The 27,381-nt window shown below is 38.0% G+C and overlaps 1 protein-coding gene across 3 annotated transcripts in view; it reads right to left on the bottom strand.

Moving 5' to 3' along the window:
* Positions 1-27,381, bottom strand: part of Lyst (lysosomal trafficking regulator) — a 171,603-nt gene that overhangs the window by 126,913 nt on the left and 17,309 nt on the right. For all 3 annotated transcript variants that reach the window (XM_035442855.1, XM_027409436.2, XM_035442856.1), the window contains exons 2-3: positions 12,690-12,775; positions 10,186-10,384 (exon numbers count right to left, since the gene is read on the bottom strand). In XM_035442855.1, the coding sequence (XP_035298746.1) occupies positions 10,186-10,377 (192 nt within the window). In that variant the 5' untranslated portion in view covers positions 10,378-10,384; positions 12,690-12,775. The remainder of the gene's footprint in view (positions 1-10,185; positions 10,385-12,689; positions 12,776-27,381) is intronic.

Raw genomic sequence — 27,381 nt, 5'->3', positions numbered from 1 at the left:
AAAGTCCAGATAGAGACCACTAAGTATAGTTAATTTGGAAAGAACTGATACTACTGCTGGGCAGTGGTGGCGCACACCTTTAATCCCAGCACTCGGGAGGCAGAGGCAGGTGGATCTCTGTGAGTTTGAGACCAGCCTTGTCTACAAGAGCTAGTTCCAGGACAGCCTCCAAAGCCACAGAGAAACCCTGTCTCGATAAACCAAAAATAAATAAATAAATAAATAAAAATAACTGACACTACTGAGTTCTCTCAGTCCATGAACATGGCATAAATCAGTTTATTTGGGTATTCTCTGATTCCTCTACAGTATTATGCTTTCAACAACATCACCAGTGATTTCACAGAGGAAAGAAGAGGCTCTGCAGCGGTCACCTGAATCTTGTGTAAGTGTAGTCTCCCCAAATAAACTTCACTTAACCTGTACTAAGTCTAGTGAATCTTGATCCCCACGCAATATGCTTTGAGTTTATTTCCATTTAGTTTGATGTTGGTGGTCAGCTTGCTGTATTTTGCCTTTATTATGTTTAGGAAAGTTCCTTGTATCCCTGTTCTCTCCAAGACCTTTATCATGGAGGGGTGTTGGATTTTCTTGAAGGTTTTTTCAGCATCTAATGAGATGATTATGTGTTTTTTCATATGCTGAACCATCCTTGCATCTCTAGAATGAAGCCTCCTTGATCATGGTGGATGAATTTTTTTAATGTGTTCTTGGATTCAGTTTGCCAGTATTTTATTATTTTTGCATCAATGTTCATGAGGGAGATTGGTCTGTAATTCCCTTTCTTTGTTGTATCTTTGTGTAGTTTGGGTATCAAAGTAACTGTCATCTGATAAAATGAGTTAGACAATGTTTCTTCTGTTTTGATTGTGTGAAACACTTTGAGGAGTACTGGTACTAGCTCAAAAGAACAATACTAAACTTCATATGGAAAAGCAAAATGCCTAGGATAGCCAAAACACCCTATACAATAAACGAATTTCTGGAGGCATCAATATCCCTGAATTCAAGCTCTACCATAGAGCTATAGTATTAAAAACACCTTGGGATTGGCATAAAAACAGATCAATGAAATTAAATTGAAGACCCTGACATTAATCCACACATCTATGAACACCTGATCTTTGTCAAAAAAGCTAAAATTACACGGTGGAAAAAAGAAAACATCTTCAACAAATGGTGCTGACATAACTGACACTGACATGTAGAAGACTGCAGATAGATACATATCTATCACCATGCACAAAACTCAAGTCCAAATGGATCAAAGACCTCAACATAAATCCAGCCACATTGAACCTCTTAGAAGAGAAAGTAGATGGTACCCTCTAAGGAATTGGTACGGGAAAACACTTCCTGAACATAACACCAGTAGCACAGACACTGAGAGCAACAATTAATAAATGGGACCTACTGAAACTAAAAAGCTTCTGTAAGGCAAAGGACACCATAAATAAGACTAAATGGAAGCCTACAGAATAGGAAAAGATCTTCACCAACCCCACATCTGACAGAGGGCTGATCTCCAAAATATATAAAGAACTCAAGAAACTAGACATCAAAATACCAAATAATCCAATTAAAATATGGGGGTACAGATCTAAACAGAGAATTCTCAACAGAAGAATCTCAAATGGCAAAAAAAACATGAATTGCTCAACAGTCTTAGTCATCAGGGAAATGCAACTCAAAACAACTCTGAGATACCATCTTATACCTGTCAGAATGGCTAAGATCAAAAACACTGATGTTGGAAAGGATGTGAACTAAGGGGAACACTTCTCCACTGCTGGTGGAAGTACAAGCTTGTACAGATGTTTTAGAAATCAGAATGGCGGTTTCTCAGAAAACTGAGACTCAATCTACCTCTAGACCCAGCAATATCACTCTTGGGCATATACACAAAGGATGCCCAATCACATCACAAGGGCACAACTATATTCATAGCAGCATTATTCATAATAACCAGAACATGGAAACAACCTAGATGCCCCTCAACTGGAGAACAAACAAAGAAAATGTGGTACTCATTTAATACTCATTTAATACTCATTTAAACAATGGAGTATTACTCAGCTGTTAAAAACAATGGAATTTGCAGACAAATGGAACTAGAAAAAGCCATCTTGAGTGGGGTAACACAGACTCAGAAAGACACAGTATATACTCACTCATAAGAGGATATTAGATGTAAAGCAAAGAACAACCAGCCTACAATCCACAGACCCAGAGAAGCTAGGTAACAAGGAAGACCCTAAGAAGGACATGCATGGCTTACCCTAGGAAGGGCAAATAGATAAGATCTCCTGGGTAAACTGGGGGTGAAGGGAGGGGAGGAAATAGGGGATGAGAACATGAGGAACAGGATGGTTGAGCTGGGGGAGGGATGGAGAGAGAGAGAGCAATGAAAGAGACATCTTGATACAGGGAGCCATTATAGGGCTAAGGAGAAACCTAGTGCTAGGGAAAATCCTAGGAATTCACAAGGATGACCCCAGCTAAGACTCCTAGCAATAGAGGAGAGGGTACCTGAACCAGCCTTCTCCTGTAACAGATTGGTGACCTAAGTGTCATCATAGAACCTTCACCTAGTAACAAATGGAAGCAGATACAGAGATCCACAGCCAAGCACTGGGGTGAGCTCCTGGAGTCCACTGGAAGAGAGGGAGGAGGGATTATATGATGGGGGAGAGGGTCAAGATCATGATGGGAAACCCATAGAGACAGCTGATCCAAGCTAGTGGGAGCTCATGGGTTCTGGATTGACAGCTGGAAGCCTGCATGGGACCTAACTAGGCCCTCTGAATATGGGTTACAATTGTGTGGCTTAGTCTGTTTCTAGGACCCTGGCAGTGGGACCAGCATTTATCCCTGGTGTATGAGCTGGCTTTTTGGAGCCCATTCCCTATGGTGAGATACCTTGCTCAACCTTGATACAGGGAGCAGGGTTTGCTCCTGCCTCAACTTGATGTACCAGCTTTTGTTGACTCCCCATGGGAGACCTTACCCTCTCTGAGGAGTGGATGGGGGTGGGGTAGAAGGGGATTTGGGAGGAGAGGAGGGAGAACTGTGGTTGGTATGTAAAATGAAATTAAAAAATAAATAAATAAAAAATTAAAATAAAAAAGAGTGGCAATGCCTACCTCACCCTTTACCCAAATAGTAATGTAAATTGGATCAGAGATGTAAGGTTAAAAACAAGGCTACAAGGTTAGAAAGGCTGAGAAAATTCATCACTTGGTAGAGTGATTATTTTGTATTCATGAGAAAATGGCTTTGATCCTCAACACTACTATAAAATTAAATATTAAATAAATACATGAATTAAAATAGTTTTAAAAACTGGTTGTTGGTGGCGCACGCCTTTAATCCCAACACTCGGGAGGCAGAGGCAAGCGGATCTCTGTGAGTTCGAGGCCAGCCTGGTCTACAGAGCGAGTGTCAGGATAGGCGCCAAAGATACACAGAAAAACCCTATCTCAAAAAACCAAAAAAAAAAAAAAAAGTAAAAAAGAAATAACTCACAAAATTTAAATAAATTTTATTAAAGTACTTTGCCATAATTGCTCTATTTTATCAATGATTATGTACCTTTTATTGTGTCTAATTTATAAATTATACTTCATCACATATATTTACATATAGGATGGGAAAATATATATAGTTTAGTGCTACCTACTGCATCCAGTATCATAGCAAATATCTCTTGCAGAAAAGGAGTGGTCATCCAACTAGGAACCTAAGCAATAGTGAAGAGGCTACCTTAAATGCCCTTCCCCTATAATGAGATTGATGACTACCTTAAATGCCATCCTAGAGCCTTCATCCAGCAGCTGATGGAAGCAGAAGCAGAGATCCACAGCTAAGCATCGAGCCAAACTCCTGGAATCCAGTTTCAGAGAGGGAGGAGAGACGAACAAAGGGGTCAAGACCATGCTGGGGAAACCCACAAAAACAGCTGACCTGAGCAAGTGAGAACTCATGGACCCCAGTCTGACAGCTGGGGAACCAACATAGGGACCAAACAGGCCCCCTGAACGTGGGTATCAGCTAGGAGCACTGAGCAGATTATGGGGCCTCTGGCAGTGGAACCATGATGAACGTCCATTGGGGAGCCCATTTCCCATAGAGGGATACACTCTTAGCCTAGATACACGGGGAGGGTATGACTTGAGAGATTTTTCTGATCCCCATGGAAAGCCTCACCCTCCCTGGGGAGTGGATGGGGGATGGGGGTCGGTGGGGGGCTTGGGAGGATGGGAGGAAGAGGGAACTGGGATTGATATGTAAAATAAGATTGTTTCTAATTTAAATAAAATTTGTTAAAAAAAGAAAAGGAATGGTCATTATATATGTATATATGTAGTCACATATATATATAAACATTTATAGTTATATTACATATAATTACTATGTTACATATACATGGTTATATATTATATATAAACATTATATATAACCCATATAAATGATCAATAAGTACATTAAAAAGTTCTCAGCATCCTTAATTGTCAGGAATGCAATTAGATACTTCTTCATGCTCACTTATAAATGGCTAATATTAGAAAAATGATACATCTTAAAGAGACTATTAGAACAAGTAGACTTCTCATAAATATCTAACAAAATTTTTTGTTAAAAATGGCTCAACCACAGAAAACAACTTTCAGCTTCTTACAAAGTTACACAAATAACTATCCTTTCACCAGTAATTTGTATGCCCAATGAAAACTGAATCCAACCACAGAAAGACTTGTAAGAATGTCCATAGCATTTTTATCCATAATAACCAAATGCATTCGATCTAAATGATTAAGCAGCAGGTGAACAGTTAAACTGTGGTACACACATACAACAAAATACTAATCAGTAAAAAAAAAAACAACAAACAAACATGACTGACTGACTGTTGCAACAGAATGGATACAACAATCTCAGAGTCAAAAGAGGGCAAACTGTGTGATCACTGATGAAAAGTCCTAGAAAAACAGAATTATACTTAGATGCCAGCGATCAACACATTAGTTACTGTACAGTGGGCAACTGATAGAGGCTGTCTGAAAAGGGCATGGTGACACACTGAGTGAAATGGTGGTTGTATGGAGATATAAATACTTCTCAAAATTTATCCAACTATATATTTTATATGTATGTTTGCTGATTCTCTCAATAAGGAGTCCTCTTAATTCTTTATGCTAGATATTGATAAAGCAAAAAAGGTCCACAGTGGATGGATAAATCACCCCATCCCCCAAATAGTCAAACAATGCCCCCACTAATATTAAAACTACAGTCCACTCAGCAATAGGCAGCTTTGTATCTAGTGTGACATATCTTTAAAGAGGGTATCTTGTTCAACTAATTTCCCTTAAAGACTCAAATAGTCATTCACCACTAACTGAAACAATCAAATATAGATAAACTCTATTTTTAAAATGGCTATTTATCTGCACTCCAAAGATAACATATACTGTCCCTATTATCATTGCTGTAAATATTCCAAAAAGTGACTAGGTAGAAAGAAGAAATAAAAAAGTTATTACATAGGAAAAACATTATTGCAATTAAAGCTCTAGTGATTTTAGTCATTTAGCTACATATTAAAAGTTATTTCATGAAGGATCTATCATATTTGCAATCCAACAGAATTGTATACAGCATAATAAATAACTGTTACACTGGATAGTAAACAAATAGCCTGGCCTTAAAAATGGCATATAATGGGCAGTGATGCACATCTTTAATCCCAGCGCTTGGAAGGCAGAGACAGGTGAACCTCTGAGTTGAAGGCCATCCTGGTCTACATAGTTTGTTTCAGAACAGCCAGGGATACACAGAGAAACCCTGTCTTAAGAGAAAGAAAAAAAAGCCATAAACACAATAACAAAAACACATATAACTTGAACAGACTCACAAAAAAGTAGGCATATGGCCAATGAGCCTATAAGAAATGGTGCTCAGCATCTTTGGTTGTCAGTTAAATACAAATAAAACTATAAGCTATGGAGCTGGAGAGATGATTCAGCAGTTAAAAGCACTACTCTTCCAGAGGACCCAGACTCAATTCACAGTCCCATGTGGCTGCTCACAACCATCTGTTACTATACTGTCAGGTGACCTGATGCCCTCTCTGGCCTCTGTGGGTGCTATGTACATACATGGTGCACAGACATACATAATATGGGCAAAACACCCATACACATAAAATAATTTAAACAAACTATAAGTTACCACTTCAGATTCATTTAGAATGTCTAATCCTAAAACCTGACAAAACATTACTAGAAAAACTATTGTTGCTGTAAGACTTGGATAATTTTAGGCATTTTAATAATACATTAAAGGATATTTCATGGATTATATTTCATGGAAAGTAAAATCTGCAGCCACAAAAAGCAGATTAGTGGTAGCTTTTGGCTAGGAGGAGGGTAGAAAAGGATGGCTACACTACAGGTTTCCTTTTGAGATAATGAGAGTGCTCTAAAATTGGCCATGGTGACAGTGCACATATTTCTGAGTGTCCTAAACACAACTGCATTTTGCATATATAAAGATTATATCATGTGAATTATATCTCCATAACACTGTTAGTTTGAAAAGCTAGAGATTTTGATTAGGACTATATTGGAAGGTATATATCAATTTGGAGAAAACATGTATCTTTACAACACTGATTCTTTGAACACATGAAAATCTAATCATTTTCTACTTAATTAAATCACATTTAGTTTCTTTTAATTTTTATGTTTTATAGAATTCTATGCAGAAGTATATATATTTTACTAGATTTATTGGTAAGTGCATTGTAACATTTCTGGTACTATTTATATAGCATCTTTAAAAAGAGAAGCTAGGTGTGATGTTACATACCTATACTCCGGTACCCAGGAAGCTGAGGCAGGAGGATCAAGAGTTCTAGGCTGGCCTGGGCTATATAGCAAGTTCTAACCCAGTAAGGATTACAAAGCAAAACCTTGGTTCCAATAACATGAGAGTGATGAGAAAAGAAGGGAAAGAAGTGAGTGGACAGAAAAAGAAAAGTGTATGATAAAAAAACTAAATGCATACAAGCTAAAAGATCATTTCATCCTAGAATTTGCATGCTTCCTAAATCGTCTTATTAAACTTTTAAAACTGCATTCTTATCTTTACTGAAAACATAAACTCCTTTTCTGAACTATAATACTATGCTTCTTCTAATAAACATGGTAATCTCATGCCATTAGTCAAAAGCTGTGGTGATGCATTATTAAGAAAATATTTCTTATACTCTACAAGACTAGAACTTTTGCTGAACCTCATAAACAGAGTTAATAATATACCTTGAGGTCACCTAAGACTTAAGCCTGGGCCAGGACATAGTGGTACATGCCTTTAATCCCAGCAATTGGGAGGCAGAGGCAGGCAAATCTTGGTGAGTTCAAGGCTAGCCTGCTCTACATAGTGAGTTTCTGGACAGTCAGAGCTACATAGGGAGACCCTGTCTTGAAAGTAACAAAAAAGACTTAAAACTGCTATTCTACTGTATACTCAGCCTGTTTGTTTACCTGCCTTTAAGAGAATAATTTAACAATCAACTTTACTTGCCTTGGATTTCCCATATAATCAATTTTTACAACCTAAGCTAATGCATAACTGTAATCTTAAATCGTTCACTCTTCCATGCATGCTCTAATAATCATTTGCTGAAACCAGAAAAAATAGAGGTTGAAAGCAATCTTATGAAATGAATAGCCACCCAGTTTCTTAGAAAATTAAAATCGATATACCCCAAGACATAGCTGTATCACTCTTGTACATATACCCAAAGGATGTTCCATCATACCACAAGGACATTTGCTCAATTGTATTCATGTAGCTTTATTTTGTAATAGTCAGAAACTGGGAACAACTAGATGTCCCTCAGCCAAAGAATAGATAAAGAAAATGTGGTACATTTACACAATGGAGTATTATACAGCTGTTAAAAACAATGATATCGTGAAATTTGCAGACAAATGCATAGAACTAGAAAAAAATCATCCTGAGTGAGGTAACCCAGACACAGAAAGACAAACATAGTATACACTCACTCATAAGTGGAGTATTAGCTGTAAAGAAAAGGATAACCATGCTACAATCCACAGACCCAACAAGGCTAGGTAACAAGGAGGGCTTAAGGGGGAAGGTGGGGATGGGAACAAGAGCAATCAGGAGGGTAGAGTACTGGAAAAACAGGGCATTTCAGAGTGAGGTAAAAACCTAGTGCAATGGAAACTCCCAGGAACCTAACGGGTGATACTAGCACTCCTAGCACTGGGATGGATGGATGGATGGATGGATGGAGTTATATACATATACATATATATATATATATATATATATATATATATATTATATATATATATATATATATATATATTCCTGAACTGGCCACCTCCTGTGAGCAGGCAAGACTTACAGTGGAGAGACTGGGACACCAAACCAGACGCATAATCTTCAACCTATAATTTGTCCTGTCTACAAGATGTGCTGGGGTAAAGGTGGCACAGAAATTGTGGGAGTGATCAACCAATGACTAGAACAACCTGAGACCTATGCCACAAGAGGGAGCCCACCACTGGAACTGCCTGGAGCACCAGGACCCAGAGGCTAAACAGCCCAGAGATGTAGGATATTTGACATAAAAATATATATATATTCCTAATGATATTCTGCTATAGTCGTAGACAGGAGCGTAGCATAATTGTCATCAAAGAGGCTTCATCCAGAAACTGGATGGAAACAGATACAGAAACCAAACATGAAGCAGAGCTCAGGGAATGCTGCAGAAGAGGGAGTAAAAGGATTGTAGGAGCCAGAGGGGTCAAGGACACTACAAGAAAACCCACAGAATCAACTAACCTGGGCTCATATGGGCTCACACAGAGTAAACTGACAACCAGAGAGCCTGCATGGGACTGACCTAGGCCCTCTGCATATGTGTTACACTTGTATAGTTTGGTCTTCTTTTAGGACTCCTAACGTGGGAGCAGGGACTGTCTCTGGCTCTTTTGCCGCCTTTTGGGACCCTTTTCCACATACTTGGTTGCCTTGTCCAGCCTTAATATGAGGGGAGGTGCCTAGTCTCACTGCAACTTGATATGCCATGTTTGGTTGATATCAATGGGAGGCCTGCCCTTTTCTGAATGGAAATGGAGGAGGGACTGGGAGGAGAAGATGTAGTGGAAACTGTGGTCAAGATATTAAGTAATAATAAAAATAATTTTAAAAAATGAATAGACACCATAAATATTGAATGAAACATTTATATATTGCCCGATAAGCAATGATGTTTGTGGCACTGTTTGTTATCTGGATCAGTTGGGGTTAACCAAACTCTATACCTAATCCCTTATAAAACTCTGTTAAAGATTTCTGTGAAGTATCTCTTATTCCTTCCCTATATGATACCTTCTGTAATATTCAATAAAGAGAACAAACCCCTTTGTTAGGGATAGACACACAGTTATATGCAGATACAAGAATGACTATAGGACAGACTTCAGGCAGTCACAGATTCAGACTCATGCAGCCAAAAGAAAGAGGATAGACGACATAGGGAACATCAAGCAGAGAATTCAAATCTGGCCTTGATTTTGGTTAAATGACACCCAGGGGAATTGCTAATATTTCTTTCCTTAATGTAATAACAATGTATTATGCCAGGTGTTGGTGGTGCACGCCTTTAATCCCATTGCTCGAGAGGCAGAGGCAGGCAGATCTCTGTGAGTTCGAGGCCAGCCTGGTCTACAGATCGAGTTCCAGGACAACCTCCAAAGCAATACAGAGAAACAAACAAACAAGAAAAAAAACCAAAAAACAATGTACTATTGATGCCTTGGAGATTATTATTAAAGTATCAAAATCAACTGCAAAAAACATATATATGAAACCTCTTTAGAAAAAAAGCCCACTGCTCCAAAACTACACAGAGAAACCCTGTATAGAAAAACCAAAAAAAAAAAAGGCTACTTTTAAAATTCAGACAGCTTGTCAAGTATCCAAATAAATAATATTTCCACAAATAGGGATAACTTTTTTGTTTGAATAATAAGAAAGATAGGACTTTAACTTGAAGAGATTCTCAGAACATATGAAATCTACAAGTTATTAATTGGTGACCAGGAATAACATACACACTAATGAACAATTGTTTGACATTACCTGATCAATGATAGAATTTAGCTTGGTAAGTAACAGAAATCCTCGACCATGGACAAGGTACTGTCCAAGGGTTGCCATGTGGGTCTCCTCTTCTTCTTCTTCCCTGGCTTCCACCTTCTGGACCACTGCATTGCAAAGCTGATTGACATCTATCAGAAATTCACGTGCCAATGAGTTACTATCAGTACTCATGACAGAACTATAAAATGAAAAGAATACAAAAGATTTTTTAAATGAATATAAATTTACCTGTAAATATATGTGATTTGTAGAGTGATTTAAAATTGCTATATATCAGTCCCTAGCTCTCTACTATTCTCAGGCATAGTTCTGACCTCATTAGGTAATTCTTATATGGCAGTTCTACTAGTCTGAGGTTTGAAATGCCTGGACACAGGCAGGCATAAGCAACACCACTTTTGAGAAGACACAAGTGAACAGTGACAGTTAAGGAGGAGTCTGACTTTCTTACATACAATAAACAATTACTTAGGAAACTGTTCTTGCTTTGCATACTTAAAACAGATAAAGGGATCTTTCAAAAATATAAACTGGAGGTTGCAGAAATGGTTCAGTGGTTAAAAATCCTTGCTGCTCCTGCAGAGGACCTGCAGTTCCAACACCCACATGGAAACTCACAACTGCCTTACAACTCCAGTTCCAGAGGACCCAAGGACTCCTGGTCTCTGTGGACACTGAACAAGCATGTGACAAGACAAGACACTCATGCACACAAAATGAAAATAAGTAAATCTTAAACTATAGGATAAATAATAGAATATAATATAATATAATTTTTCTCTTGATATAACCCAGTCACTGACCCATCCTCCTAAAACTCCAACACTTAGTTAATGCAGAAAGTAGCGATTTCTGTCAGGTGAGGACTAAAGAATTTTAGCTGCTGAGCTTATGCCGCTTCTAGCCAAATAAAAGGCAATATGGAACTTTAACACTAAGGAAAATAACAAGGTAAAGCATGCAGGTAATGAAGACAGAGAAAAATGTACAGTCAGAAAAGAAAAATCACAAAAAACATAGTATTTGAAGAGTTTCAGAATAGTTTTATCTTATGGTTAGAAGTAATTTGGAGGGCTGACAAGAGGGCTCAGGATTTAAGAGTACTTGCTGTTCTTGCAAAGGACCTAAATTTGGTTCCCAGAACCCACATGGCAGCTAACAACCTTCTGCAATTGCAGTACCAAGGGATATGACAACCTCTTATGGCCTCTATAGGCACCAGGCAAGCACATGGCGCACATACATAATACAAGTAAAACACTCATGCATTAAAAAAAAAAGGACTTTTTATATGAGCTCTTACTCCTTTTTTCAAATTGACAAAATTTCATTTATTACACACAACACAATGTTTAAAAACACACATATCTATATACACTGTGAAATGGTTAAATCAAGTTAATTAACAAAGTTATTATTTTATACAGTTATGCCACAATGAGATCACCAAGGTTCATTGTTTTGCTTTTTTCCACCCACCCCCACCTCTGACAAGGTTTCTCTGTAGCCCTGGATGTCCTGGAACTCAGAGATCCATCTGCCTCTGCCTCCCAAGTGCTGGGATTAAACACCTGGCCTGTTTTACATTTTAAAGAATATAATATGTCATCACTGACTACAGTTACTGGGCAACAAATTACCATTTATTTACAAATTGCCAAAGTTCTGAATTCTCCTATGCAGTATTCACACAACAGTTACATCCCAACTGCATTATCACAAACAGAACACAACATGAGTAGGTCACTAAAGTATATTTCTACTTTGTTCATTACTTCCTAGAATAAATGTTGAATATACTTGAATATTTTCCAGACATTCTGAATATCAACTAAACAGAAAAGCATATATTTTCCTTAAATTTTTTCTAATATACTCAGAAAAGTATATAGAAAACATAATGTGAGCACATACACAAAAAATACACACACAGACTACATACAAATATTTTAAAAATGTATAGAACATGAAATTATAGCCAACACCCAGAATCAGTAGTGTTAGCATTCATGATGTTCAGGTGATTTTGTGAACATGCATATGTGTATATAAAGAAACCAAGGTTTACAGCAAAAGAAAGATAAACTCACACTAGATGGTATTTAGCATTACCATGCATGTTTTTTACAGGATACACATGCTTATAGCTATAAAAATATTAACTACACAATCTACATATACACTTTTCCTACAGAGAATCTAATTGCTTACTATAACTATATAGCTCCAAAATTTTACCTTGAACCAAGTCTTCTGTTAATATTATGTTACCAGGGCTGGAGAGATGGCTCAGAGGTTAAAAGCACTGGCTGCTCTTCTAAAGGTCCTAAGTTCAATTCTCAGAAACCACATGGTGGCTCACAACCATCCGTTATGAGATCTGGTGCCCTCTTCTAGTGTGCAGATATACATGGAAATAGAATGTTGTATACATAATAATTAATTAATTAATTAAAATATTAAAAAAATATTATGTTACCTACCAGTCTTTCAACACTTCTGTAACATTCAGCGTGTATATAATTTTGGTTCATGAACTAGATGAAATCGTCTTAGCAAATGGCTTCACCTATAAGAAAAAGATACAAATACATTAGCAGCAATAATAAACCACAAATATTAATAAAGTTCTGACAAAATATCAGTGGCCAGTTTTTGTATGTGATATATGTAACAGGCAACAAATTCTTTGTGATCTCAAGAGCACACTTAAAAGAAAAAGTTCTAGGCAGCTGGGACCCTCTTAGAAACACCTCACAGATAGCTCCACCCACCCACCCACCCACTAACCCTAGTATCCTGCCACCTGAGAACAGGGCAGAGCCCCACACCTTATACAGCTAGTGCTACCCAGTGGGCAACCCCAGACCCCACCACCCAAGCTGAGAATGGGGAAGAGTATCTCACACAGGTAGTACAAATTCCTAAAGCCTTAATAGTTATAAAATAGATTAGTGGATCTCTCAACTCTGACCAGAGAAGCTTCTTTTTTTGTAGTAGATAACAATTTAACACAGAGACCTATAACTGCTCAATAGGCAGAGAATAAGAGAGTCTGTGGAGTGCTCAGATCTAAATGGGATATCTATACTCCCTTCCTCCCAAGGCTCAAGGATAGAGAAAGAGGAGATAGAAAGATTGTAAGAACAAGAAGCAGTAGATGGCTATTGCCAGTGTTTTCCTTGATATAACAGGAAAATTGCACAGAGAAACTGACAACGGCTCAAGACATGCACAAGATCAAGCCAGACAAAACCCCATAATGAAAGGAGGAGGTGGTCAAGAAGTTCCACCCCTGAGGAGCTACTGACAACTAATGACTGCTAGTAGAAGGATGTGTAGCTTTTCAGGAATGTGGTACTGGAGAGATTCCATATGCTCCAGTGGATGGCCCTACACCTATACATACTGGCAACACTACGTGGACTCTGTGGGTTTAAAAAAAAGGAGAAATAAATCATATGAAATTGGGAAGGAATAGCGGTGGTGGCAATAAGGGAGGAATAGGAGGAGAGAAAATGAAATGTGGACTTGATCAAAACAATACATGCAAGCATAAAATTCCTAATTTTATAAAAAAAAAAAAGTAAAATTCAAATGCCTAACTACAAGAACTGAGACTTGAGGAAGGAAATCCTGGAATATAGAGCTGTAAACTTAGTCACAACACTCTATTCTTCCTTTTCCATCTCCTACCTCCACATAAAACACAAATTAACTACAATGGAGAATGAGACAAGTATCTGCTAAACAGAATCTAGGAAATGGTGGGATACTACCCACATGCAACTCAGTGTCCCTACAGACAGCCAATGTATTACTCTCCTGTCAGGGTGAATATTTGAGGATATATAAGAACTCAAAACCCCAAAACCAAATAATGATGAATTCCCACCAAATTGCATATTCTTGAATTTCTTGTTGGGTTTGAGTTCTTTAAATGAAATGAAATTCTTCTGGGCATAAGACAATAAAGGCTATTTCCTGAATGCTAATGAAAATTTTCTGCCTCTGAGAGCAATAAGATGCTTCTGTTTAGGTTTCTGTTTACCAGAAAGACATGGGAAATGTTTCTTTATGGCTACAAGGGACTATTTTTAATAACAAGGCTCTTTAAAAAATAAAAGTCATCTTTAAAAGTTTCAAAACACTTAAGATCCAAAAAACTACCTTGAGTATGTTGGCAAACAGTCTTGATCACACATTATTCAAGCTCTGGAAGATAAAGCCAGCAGGAAATGGAACAAGGAACCATGCAAGACTACATAGAGCTTTGTGTGAGTCAGAGAGTAGGTGCAGCCCACACCACCAGTGAACAGTGCAACAGCAGCTCAGCTAATTTCCCACAGAAATCTAGATACATTACAGCAGCAACTTTATCTGTCTTCAAAGGGGGTGGGGTGAGCTGCATTATCTGGAATGAATTCTTAGAGAACCCATGCAAACTACTTACTTTCCCCATATGTAAATATCTACTGATATTTTAAAGTCATCTCTAGAATTTTGTGAGGGTAATGCCAAGTTCACTATAACCTATGGAATCTATATTCTCTTCAAATTTGCAACATTACACTTCCACAGCTTCTTACAAGTTTTCATGTGTATTATAATTACTCAAAGATTGCCAGTTTGTCAAAAACATTAACAAATCTGCTGAGAATCTGTGAGGTATGAATTCATTTAGACTACCCAGAGGTTCTAGATCTCCTCCCTCACCTTGGGCTTCAATTTGTCTTAATATGTTTCTTACTTTGATCTTCATTAGTCTGCATATAAGTCATTCTGTATCAGAGAAGACAAAGAACAGAAGCTGAGAACTTTTGTTTGTTCTTTGAATCCAATTACAGGGCCAGGTCATTAACTACTTATTTATTTGTGATTTTCATTCTCTTTTTTATGAAGTAAAAAGGCCAGATTAACCCATTTCAAAATCTCAGTTCTCTATTCTACTAGGATGTGTTTCACTTTTGTGTCTTATGTGTGTATATTATTTGGTTTCATATCCTTTGTTCCTCCTTCTGCACATGCATAAAATCAGTCAACTTGCCTAATTTATTTCCCTATCTTTTTTTTCCTTTACAAATTTCCAGTTGTTCTATAAAAACATTATGACTGTTATATAACCACTTTTGTTTCCAGAGCCTACATCCATGCACCTTATTTACCTTATTTATTATCACCTTATTTCTTTACACCTTACAAACTTCATATTTAATTTCAACTTTATTATTATTGCACAAGAAGAGTATGTCTTAGTTACTTTATTATTGCTATGAAGAGATACCATGACCAAGGCAACTTACAAAAGAGTTTATTGGGGCCTACAGTTTCAGAAGGTGAGTCCATGACCATCATGACAGGGAGTACAGCAGTAGGCAGCCATGGCCCTGGAGCAGTAGCTAACAGCTTACATCTGATCCACAAGCAGGAGGCAGAGAGTACTAACTCATAATGGTGAGGGTTTCTGAAACCTCAAAGCCCACCCCAGGTGACACATCTCCTCCTTCAAGTCCATACCTCCTAGTCCTTTCCAAACAGTTTCACCAATCAAGAAACAAGTATTCAAATATGAGTCTAAGGGAGCCATTCTCATTCAAGAACAATGCTCAGTACACATGTAGAAATCAGAGGACAATTTTGTAAAGTCAGTTCTCTTTCTACATTTATGAGGGTTCTGGGGGTGGAAGTCAGGTCACCAGATTCTTGTGGCAAATGATTCTACTGAGTCATGTCTCCAGTCCCTGTAACTCCACATCTTAATTTGCTGTATCCCAGCTATGGTGGTTAATCTTGTCAATTTGATTGGATTTGGAGATGGTCTAGAGACCAGTAAGGCACACCTCTTAGCATATATGAGGATTTTTCCAGAAACAATTGGATCTGGAGGGCTCTGACCCAATCACTGGTTTAATCCACTGATAGATTCAAGATTCAACAAACTCTCTCAGGAGGTAGTAAAACTGAAGAAGGTAGAGCTAGCTGGAGGAAGTGGGTTGCTGGGGATATGTGCCTGGAAGGACTCTCTTGGCTCTGATCTCTTCCTGTTACCTCTGCTTTCTGCTTACATGAAGTAAGTAGCTTTTATCTAATATGGTCCTGCACCATGAGTTTTTGCCTTGCCTCAAGAACAAAGCAATGAGACAAGCTAACCATCAACTGAGACTTCTGAAACCACAAACCCAAATAAATCTTTTTTCCTTTTAAAATTACTTCTCTTGAGTATTTGTCAGTGACAAGAACTAATTTAACACACCAGCCTGGTTCCATGTTCTTCCTGTTTATAATTACAGAAGATCTAGTTGTACTGGATTAAGAATACAAAACACTGGGTCAGCAAAATGGCTCAATAAGTAAGGGTGCTAGCCACCAAGCCTGATGGTCTAAGTTCTATTCCAGGAACTCATGAGGTGGAAGGAAGGAACTGACTCCAGAAAGTTGTGCTCTGACCTGAATGCATGTGCCATGGGATGCACACCACCAACATTTACAAATAAATAAATAAATGCCATTTTTTAAAAGCATGTAAAAATGAATACAGAACACACACACACAAATCTCGGTATCTACCTTTAGAAGCTCACACTACGGTGATAAAGGAGAGCCAGAACAGAGGACCCTGTATACTACTAAGGGCACCTGACCCAAATTTGAGTTCAGGAAGCTTCCTGAGAGAGGTAAATCTTAAGCTAAGGGATCTTTAAGTAGAAGATGGACAAATGAGGAAAGAAAAGTATTACAGACTAAAGAACAGTTCCAGTTAAGTCAATGAGCACATTATACTAAGTTAGGTATTATAATTGTAATGTAGATACAGGAAAAATGAGCGTGGAATGTAGGTGAAAATCAGATGGGGGAGAATTTTGACATTATACCAAGAATGTAATCTATTGGCTAATAGGTCTTAGAATCATCTAGAGACTTTGCCATGTTTATACCTTCAAAGACTCTGATCTCCTAAGGTGAAGAAGGCCCAACATCAACATATTTAACAAGCTTCCTAAGAGGTTCTGATGAATAGGCCCAACAGCCATGACACAGGTAATAGAAAGCCCAGGACTAATTTTAAATGTGAGAGTAGCACAGCTAATGTTGAACAGATATATCATTCTTGTAGCAAAGTAAAAGCAAGATTTCAGGAAAAAACCTAGCATTATGTAAACCAATTTGGACACTGCTGTAATATTTAAAGTAAAAGGTGAGACCTTTTTTCCTAAGCAATAGTAGAAGAACATAGTTTTAATAAATTTCTACTTAAGAATTATAAGAGCATAATTCTGAGACAGATTAGATTGGGAAGAAAAAAGGAGAGTCAGAACAACTCTCTAAATGGATGACTGAGCTGTTGGTGTTGCCACCTTGGCATCATACAGCAGAAGAGCTAGGATATGCAGAATGGCTGCCAGGGCAAAAACACACCTGGTCACCTGGTAGGTGAGCTACAATTCTGCCCATTAAGCTAGTGATGAACTTCTTTGCAGTAACTACAAAGACTAAAATCACTATGCATTGCATTTCAATCCCAGAATGTCTTAAAACAGCCATGCCAACTTTACCCAGTTTCCAAAACATGGTGAAATAAGGAAATAGTGTAAATACATATCAGTCTTTTGAGAAACAAGACTAGCAAAGAAAAAAAGTGGGATGCTACAGAGAGAAGTCACAGGTCAAGAAAGGTTTTTGCTATATTTTTTAAAACATTTAGTTCTCATTTTTGTTTTAGAACTATTGAGAACCCAGTCATATTTTTAGCTTCTAAGAAAGGAACAGGCTGTTGGTACAGCTAGATATTTCTAACTGGCTCTGCCTGGCCCTTCTCCCAAGCAATTCAATCATAGTAAGAGTATTTACACCATGAAAAAGAACAAATGCTATACAAGGTCTCTAAATTTTTGTTTATTCATTGTGCATGTGCATAAATGATAGCAGGTGGGGGACATGTATGTGGAAGTCAGAGGACAATTTTGTGAAGTTCTCTCTTTTACCTTTACATGGGTTCTAGAGATTGAACTCAAAAGTCACCAGAATTTCTGGACAAGGCCATCTCACTGACCCATAACAGGGTCTTGCTTGTTTTCTTTTCCCTCAAAAGAGCAATTTATTGGCACACCAATCTATCTACAAGGGGAAAACCACCAAAGATAGCAGCAAGAGAAGAAATGAATGAAGGATAAAGTCAGAGAAAATAAGTAATGATTAAGTTACAGTACTGGTAAACAGGCCAGGCTAGGAGCAGAGGACAAGAAGCATCACATCATTTTCTAATGCCAAAGGAAAGAGGGATTGAATTACAGATATGGGAAACATCAGATAGTAGCCAAGAACTAAGGCAGTTCAAAAATGATAGCCTCAATTATTTCACTCAAGTCACAGCCAGGGCTGTGTGATGGATGACAAAAAATTATTATTTCCACATGTATATGCTTGTGGAAGTCAGAGGCCAACATTAGGTATCTTACTCTATTGCTCTCTACCTTATTTTTTGAGACAGCCCCCCCCAATCTCTTTCCTCCTCTGTTCCTCTCCTCCTCCCCCATTCCGTGCTCTTCCCCTCTCTCTCTCTTCCTTCCTTTCCCTCCAATTCTTTCTGTACCTGCAGCTCACCAAATGGCCAGACTCACTGTCATTCAAGGCCCAAGAATCTTCCAAGCTCAATCCCTCACCTCAGTGCTGGTAATTAAAAAATACACTGCCATAACCTGCTTTTGTATGTAAGGACCAGGGATCTAAGCTCAAGCTTGCAGAAAAAAAAGTATTACCCACTGAGCCATCTCCCCAAGCCAAACTTCTCTATAAAAATAATTCAGTTAAAGTATATCAATTAAATTAAAGCATATAAGCAAGAGAGTATCTGTTGATATGTGCATTACACTGTAATTTTCTAGTCAATACTTGATGTGCTAAGAGCCATCCGGTTTCTAAACACATACTTAATACAGAAAGCACATTAGAAACATTTAAACACTTCTGTTAATAAGCAGCCTTTTAAAATCTATTTTATACTGTTAATCTATCTATTCATCTCTCTATCTCTTCTGTCATATACTGTTGCTGCCATGATCTTCTACTCAAGCTCATGGAACCATGCAACCATAGACTGAAACCCCTGAATCTGTGAGCAAAAATCTTTCCTCCTTTAGATTTTTGTCTTGGGTATTTTGGTCACAGTTCTGCAAAACTATTTAACACAGACAACTGATACCAGTGAAATGAGTTTTGTGTTTAAGCCCAATCATGTGGTTCTTAAGCCTTCGGGACTGACTTATGAAAACTGGAAATGTTGGGAGCTACAGGTTAAAAAAGAACTAGAATACTACAAGTAAAGCCTAATGAGTCATTCTGGTGAGAACTCAGAAGCACACTGTCCCAACTGAATGGGACAGTGAAGGCCAGTTTCATGAGGTTTCAAATGAGAATAAGTAGTCTACGGAGAACTAGACTACAGGTAATTCATGTTACATTCTGGCAAAGAAGATATCTATAGTTTGTGTTCCTAAAACTGAGTAGGACTAAATTTAAAGGCTGGGCCTGCAGATTCTTATCTAATGTTTTTCCTGAGATTGAATGAAGTCTAGGGAGATTTCTCACAGCCAAACCATGTCTTTCAGAATGTTGTATCTATCAAAATAGTTTAATGGCCAGGCCTAGAACTATGTATAACATCCCTAAGCACCACAAGTTTCCTGCTATCCTAACTCTCAATTTCATTTCCTTTTCTTTTTTTTTTTCCAAGACAGGATATCTCTGTGTAGCTTTATAGCCTCTCCTGGAACTCGCTCTGTAGACCAGGCTGGCCTAGAACTACTCACAGAGATCCTCCTGCCTCTAACTCCCAAGTGCTGGGATTAATAAGGTACATGCCACCACTGCCTACTTTATTTTTTTATATAAAGAAAAATATGCATACTTGGTATCACTTCCCTTATGTTTTCTTGTTTTTCTTTTATACAAACAAGTAAATGACCTGGAAGGATGCTATTCCTCCTACAAAAAATATTTAACAAGAGCTGTTACTAGAATTTCAACATCACCTGTGACCTAGGTGTTCCACATTACAAATGTGGAACTATGATAATCCTCAGGTAGTGAAAAATGTTAATAAATGGTGGTGGTATTCCTATATTTATTCTGTATTGTGTATGTAGACTAAGTCAAAGTAGAAAAATGTGTTTAATAAAATATTTCCAACTTATGTGGAACTGTATGGGCTGTTCAAATAAAGAATTCTCAAAATAAATAAATTTAGAATAATGTTTGTGAAGAGGGCAGAAATCTAAGAAAGCAATAGACCCCAATTTTTTCCTTTCCATATTACAGGGAATCAACCAATTCTGACAATTTCCCTCCCACCTCTCTAAGCTCAAAAAGTCCTAGTTGGCATATTCTATTCCAACGACCTTAAAACTTACAGTAGGTCTAAAAAGAAACAGTCACTCTGAGCCCTCATATGACAAAGCTGATGAGAAAATAAATGAAGCCCAGGCCATGGCAGCAAGGCAGAATTCTAATGGAAATTCAGAGGAAGTCACACCAAAATGCAACAGACTTAAACCCTTCAACAAGTAGTTTGTTTTCCTAAAACAAATGAATTAGGCAACTAGATCTCTCAGGTAAAACCTGTTTAACCCTGAGTTTCATAAAAGATGGTTTTAGAAGCCTAGAGGTAGTGGCACATGCCTTTGATCCCAGCACTCCTCAGGAGGCAGAGGCAGGTGGATCTGAGTTCAAGGTATGCCTGTTCTATATACAGATCGAGTTCCAGGGCAGCCAGGGCTATACAGAGAAATGCTGGCTTGAAAAATATAATAAAACTGGGCGTTGGTGGTGCACGCCTTTAATCCCAGCACTCGGGAAGCAGAAGCAGGCCTCTGTGAGTTCGAGGCCAGTCTGGTCTACAGAGGGAATGCCAGGAAAAACTACACAGAGAAACCCTGTCTCAAAAAACAAAACAGAAAGAAAGAAAGGAAGGGAGGGAGGGAGGGAGGAGGGAGGGAGGGAGGGAGAGGGAGGAAGGAAGGAAGGAAGGAAGGAAAGAAGGAAGGAAGATATAATAAAATAAAATAAGATGGTTTTAGTGAGACTATACAAAATAGAACTATGAAGGCCCACCCAAGCAAATATCTTCTGGCTTGCTGAGGGGGATATGATAGGAATTTTATACTGATTAGCTCAGCTGACCTCAAGACAGATCTTGAGATTTTTACAAAATAATGGTAATGATGTGAGGAACTAGCTAACACTTGCAATGACTGCACAGGTTTAATTCCTATAACAATTTCATAAGTACTGTGAAGTGCCCTTATTGGTTACACAAATTGGACACAGAAGCACAGTAAGGTTAAGCAGTTGTCTAAGATCACAAAGCTTCAAAGAGTCAGAGACAGGAGTCAGGCTCACCAATCTATCTAAAGTCTACTGACTGCCCTCAACAAGCCATCTTTTCCTTCCTCCTTCATATTCCAGTTTGTGGACAGCTACTCAGAAGAAGTACCAGAACAGTGCTTCATCCAAGCCTTGGCAATTCTCTTGTTTGCTGATCTAGATCCACTACTCACTAGCTCTGAGATGCTGGGCATTTGACTTCCTCTTCCTGAGCCCTTCTTACAGTAAGAATTTGTGGAATAAACACAGCCTTTATTTGGAGTTAGCTCATTTTCTTCCCGAGAGACCCCTTGTTTCTTAAGTGTGTAAGTTTTTATGAAGAGTTACTTGTGAGGCATGGATATTAAAATTAAATGAGAAGATCCATGCAGAACACAAGTATCTGGCAATCTGAAGATCAGTAATTATTAGCCATTATCATCATCACCTCTTCTCCTCTAGCCTTATTTCTAAGTACCTCTGAGCCCTCATCTCCTCTCTGACAACCTGCCTCTGGTCTGTTTTCCATCCAACCTGAATCTTTATAACTGCTAAAAAAAAAATGTCATGAGATTCCTTGAAACTATAAATGACATTCTAATTCATGAGGAATAAGACTCCAGTACCTTTGTTAGATCTGAGTATGCAATATCCTCTACCATGTAGTCATTCCAATCTCTCTATGCAACTAACACACAGTACCACCTCCTCTATAATTCCTCCCCAAAGGTATATACCTCCTACACACTGCTTCACTGTTTTATCATGTTGCTCTCACCATGGAAATTACTATTAATTAATTCTCTTCTGTGTGCCTTTAATTATCATTCATCATACTGTATCATACAGTTATATTCTTTCTTAAGAAGGGACACCAAGGGAATGAAGAGACAATACAATAGTTAAGAGTACTGGTTGCACATACAGGGATACTCCCTGAGCCAAGATACACAGGGGTGGGCCTAGGCCCTATCCCAAAGGATATGATAGACTCTGATGACCCCCTATGGAAGGCCTCACCCTCCCTGGGGAGCAGAAAGGATATGTGATAGGTAGGGTTTTAGTGTGTTTGTGTGTTGGGGGGGGTTGTATGGGAGGAGGGGCAGGAGTGGGAACTGGGATTGACATGTAAAACAATCTTGTTTGTAATTCAAAAAAAAAAGAGAGTACTGGTTGCTCTTCCAAAGGACCTGGGTTCAAATCCTAGTACTCACATGGTAGTTTACAACCATCTGTAACTCCAGTTCCTGAGAATTTGCCACCTTCTGGCTTCTTTGAGCACTGTATGCATGTCATACACCAACATATATGCAGGCAAAATACCCAAGAAATTTTCATAGCAAGTTGTGAAGTACTAAGAAGATACTACACATACTCCTAAAAGCCTTAGCAAAGTCTGCTATATTAAAAAAAACAAACCTTTATGAATAAAAGTTGGTATATCATTTATATAATGTTAAATATTATAATTTTAGAAACTACACGCCTTTAAAGAAGTTATTAAACTCTTTTTATAGACATGTAGCTCTTCATATTTGTTGAAGAAACACTAAAAACAATTTGAAGCCTGAATCTAATGTGAAATGAAAACAATAAAAAAATAATTTCTGTAGTAGTATCATATTGATCAAGTTTTATGTTTTCTGACACATGCAAAAGATTCCACAAAATAAGATCTAGAAATATTAAACATAGATATTCATAAGCTTTAAAGACACCTTGCAAGCCAGTTAAGAGGCTCTAACCTATAATGTCAGCTATTGTGAGGCTACACAGGATGAAACTGAAGCCAACCTAGGCTACACCTTGCAAGGTTAGAAAGCACTAGCTTCCTCTTATTCTTCTGCAATGTGTATACAGACAATACAATTAACTGCCCTTTTAAAGAAATGTGAATTTATTTGGTGCAGCAATTATAGAAAATGTGTTTCCTGTTACATTTCACACCAAGAAAGGTAAGAGTAGAGTCAAACCAAGATATATTTGCTGAATCAACTGCTCTCTAACCATCCATGAAGAAGTCTAGTTAGGTGAGGTGAACACAGGAGCTAGGAGAACTAAACAAAAAGAAATAAACATTTTCTGAGAAAACACTTTTCAAATGTAACCCACACTTTTTTTTTTCTCCCACCACACTGAACATCATCACAATTAGTTTCTATCACTATGTTGAAAAAATAGGTAAGCTTGACATGGTGGCACACGTGTGTAATCCTAGCACTTGAAAGGCTAAGACATGAAATGTGCCTCAAGTTAAAGCTCAGTGGATTCTAGACTAGTCAGAGCTAATGAGACACCTTCTCAAAATAATAATGATGATGATGTAGATACAGACACATAAAGAAAATAGTTAAACTTATACATAAATTATATACTAGAAGCCAACTGCTATAGGTTCCTGTGGTACCCATACATATTTTGGCTATAAAATTACATTCCTAAGGCACACTAAAATATTTAGAGTGTTGACAGTATAATAGAAGGAATGTCAGACTAAAAATAAAAATATTTTTGAGCTTTTGTTTCTCCTCAAACCTTCATGAACACCCCCCACCCCACCACCACGCCTCCCCCCACCTCCATTTAAGCACACATTTTTCAATTGTTGGTTTGTCACTTTGTTTTGAAACAGGGTCTAGCTATATAGCCCAGGTCACTCCAAAACTTAGTATCCTTCTACCTAGCCTTCTGAGTCCCCAGTACTAGGTGTGTGTCACTATGCCTAGCCTGTTGCCTATTATTCTTATATTCAGAAAAATAAAAATTAAATAATATCTAAATGTTTCTTCAGATTGTGAACTTTCATGGCAGTACACCATGAGAAAATTCAGCAAGCATGAAGATCCATTTACAATTGTAATTACGTATTTCTAATGTTTCCTTAATGTGTGTATTACCAGGTTTTGCCAAAACAACATTGCTAGTATTCAATTAAAAAAAAAAATATGGGGGGGGTAGGGGAGGATGAGTGAGAGAAGGGAACTGGGATTGTCATGTAAAACAATCCTGTTTCTAATTCAAATGAAAAAAGTTGGAAAAAAAAGAGAAAACATAAAAGAAAAAAATAAATAAGGAGCCAGGCGTTGGTGGCACACACCTCTAATCCCAGCACTCAGGAGGCAGAGGCAGGTGGATCTCTGTGAATTCAAGGCCAGCCTGGATAGGCTCCAAGCAATACAGAGAAACCTTGTCTCGAAAAACCAAACCCCAAACAAAACAAAACAAGGAGTGGGGCTGGAAATCTGGCTTAGCATCCTTAACTTGCTGCTCTTGCAGAGGACTCAGTTTTAGTTACTATCACCCATATCAGGAGGTTCACAATCACTTTTAACTCCAGCTCCAGGGGATCTAACACCCTATTCTGATCTTATGGGCACCATCACTTATGTGTTGCACTTGCATTGACTTGGGCTCACATACATACAAACAAAATAAATATTAGAAAAACAAAAAAAAAAAAAAAAAACAACAGTGATATGGTTCAGTAGGCAAAAGAGCTTGCTACCAAACCTGACAACTTGAGTTCAATCCCCAGGACCTAAATGATGGTAAGAGAACATACTCCTGAAAGTTGTCATCTGACCTCCATGACTACACTCAGACACATTTTCTCTCAGACACACATAGATAATTAACATAAAATATAAGGAGTGGAGAAGATTATGCTAGTAACTTGAAACAAATGACTTTAGAAATGGATTCTAAAACATTTAAATAAAGCTAACAAGAAAAAATGCAAGAGTAAGTATCAGCATTATTGTGTTTGGAAGCACCATTAAGAGGAAATCCAGAAATCAACAAAGAATTTTAATCTTTAAGAAATTCCAAGTTAAGTAGATCCAGCACTAGGGAGGCAGAGGCAGGTGGATTTCTAAGTTTGAGGCCATCCTGGTCAACAGAGTTGAGGGACAGCCAGAGCTATACACAGAAACCTCGACTCAAAAAACAAAACAACAATAAAAACAAACAAACAAAAGAAGAAATTCTAAGTCAAGGCTGGGGATATAGCTCAGTGTTGAAGTCCTTGCTTGGCATACATAAAACCCTAGGTCCAACTGCCAGCACATACATTTTAAACACCAGGCCAGGCTGTGGAGATAGGTTAGTCAGCAAAATGCTTCCTTTGTAAGTATGAGGACCTCAGTCTGATCTTCAGAACCCACGTTGAAAAAAAGTTGTGCATGGTGGTCCATGCATGTAATCCCAGGGCTAGAGAGGTGGAGTCAAGTGGATCCCTAGGGTCCACTGGCCAAATGGCCTGGCCTAATCAGCTGGTTCCATACCACTGAGAGACCTATCTTAAAATAACCAGGCAGATCTCCCTTGAAAGTTCTCTGGCCTACACAAATACACACAAAGACAGACAGACAGACAGACAGACACACACACACACACACACACACACACAGTCAAAATGCAATGAAGTCCAAAAAGCAAATATAGAAAGCAGGGTAATAGGGAGCTGATGGATACACATAGCTGCCCTACAAGTTACACCAGTACAACCTCCTTGCATTGGCCATGCTGTATTTCCCACTTCAATGGATGAATAACCAGAAGTTACAACAATGAATGCATTTTATGAACTGATATGTTTTGCTGCCCTTTCAAAGAGGTCACATTATTTTGATAAAAAGAGGAAACTGTTCTTATGATTGTTTGAATTTCACACTCACCCAAACTCAATGTATTTAATAGCTCTGGTGCTCCAAATTAATGAATGTAATTATGACTACTGTTCTCCTAAGGAGTGAAGACAACTACAGAACTAATAAAAACTGCAGTAAATCACACTCAACCAGATCAGTGTTAAAGAAAAGGAAAAATTATATATTATTACTGCTTTTTAAAAGTTCATAATACTTTAAAAAGCATATAGATTTAATTCTGTTTGTGGTAACTAAACAGACATTACTATACTTAATTAAAAAACATTTACGATGTACAAAAATAGTTAACTTTTTAAAAAGAGGTAAGTATAAGGAGAAAAAAAGCCCCAGAAAATAGCAAACATCTCAACAATCTTTTGGGTAACTCATGGCTAATCATTCTAAAAACAGTACAAAGAAAACAGAATTATAGACTTAGTCCACACTAGATGTAAATTAAATACTTCCCACCCACCGCAGTATTTGATACTTTCAGTGAGTAAGTTTGTCTTATTTATTTAAAGCACATCTCCTGGAGCTGGAGAGATGGCTCAGTGGTTAAGAACACTTGTTGCTCTTGCAGAGATTTCAAGTTTGGTTCCCACCACACATACATGTCTAAGTCTTTTTTTAAAGAAACACATATCTTCCAGAATCCCAGTGAGGGTCCAGTGTCGATAGTGTATCAGAGACTAGGGGCCTCGAACCAAACCAATGATTCTTTTTGAAGAACCCCTGCATGTAAAAATATATGGATAAAGGGGTTACGACATCACTGTGTCACATTGCAGCTTCCATGTCAAGATTTTCCCTTCTTTTTTCTTTATCTTAAATTTTATTTTGTTTTATTTGGGGAAGGAGAGGTTACAAGAGCAGAGGGTGGATTCGAGGAGATAGAAGGTGGATAGGAGCGGGATGCATGATGTGACAGACACAAAGAATAAAAAAAGAAAGTTAAACCGGGTGCCTTTAATCCCAGCACTTGGGAGGCAGATCTCTGTGAGAGGCCAGTCTGGTCTGCAGAGCAGGTTTCAGGCAGGCCCCAAAGCTACACAGAGAAACCCTGTCTCAAAAAAACAAAAACCAAACCAAACCAAACAAGCAACCCCCCCCCCAAAAAAAAAAAAACCAAAAAGAAAAAAAGACAAAAAACCAAAAATGTATCTTC

The sequence above is a fragment of the Cricetulus griseus genome, chromosome 3 (assembly GCF_003668045.3).
Source record: "Cricetulus griseus strain 17A/GY chromosome 3, alternate assembly CriGri-PICRH-1.0, whole genome shotgun sequence".
Taxonomy (NCBI): Eukaryota; Metazoa; Chordata; class Mammalia; order Rodentia; family Cricetidae; genus Cricetulus; species Cricetulus griseus.
This window is presented reverse-complemented; position numbering and strand designations above follow the sequence as displayed.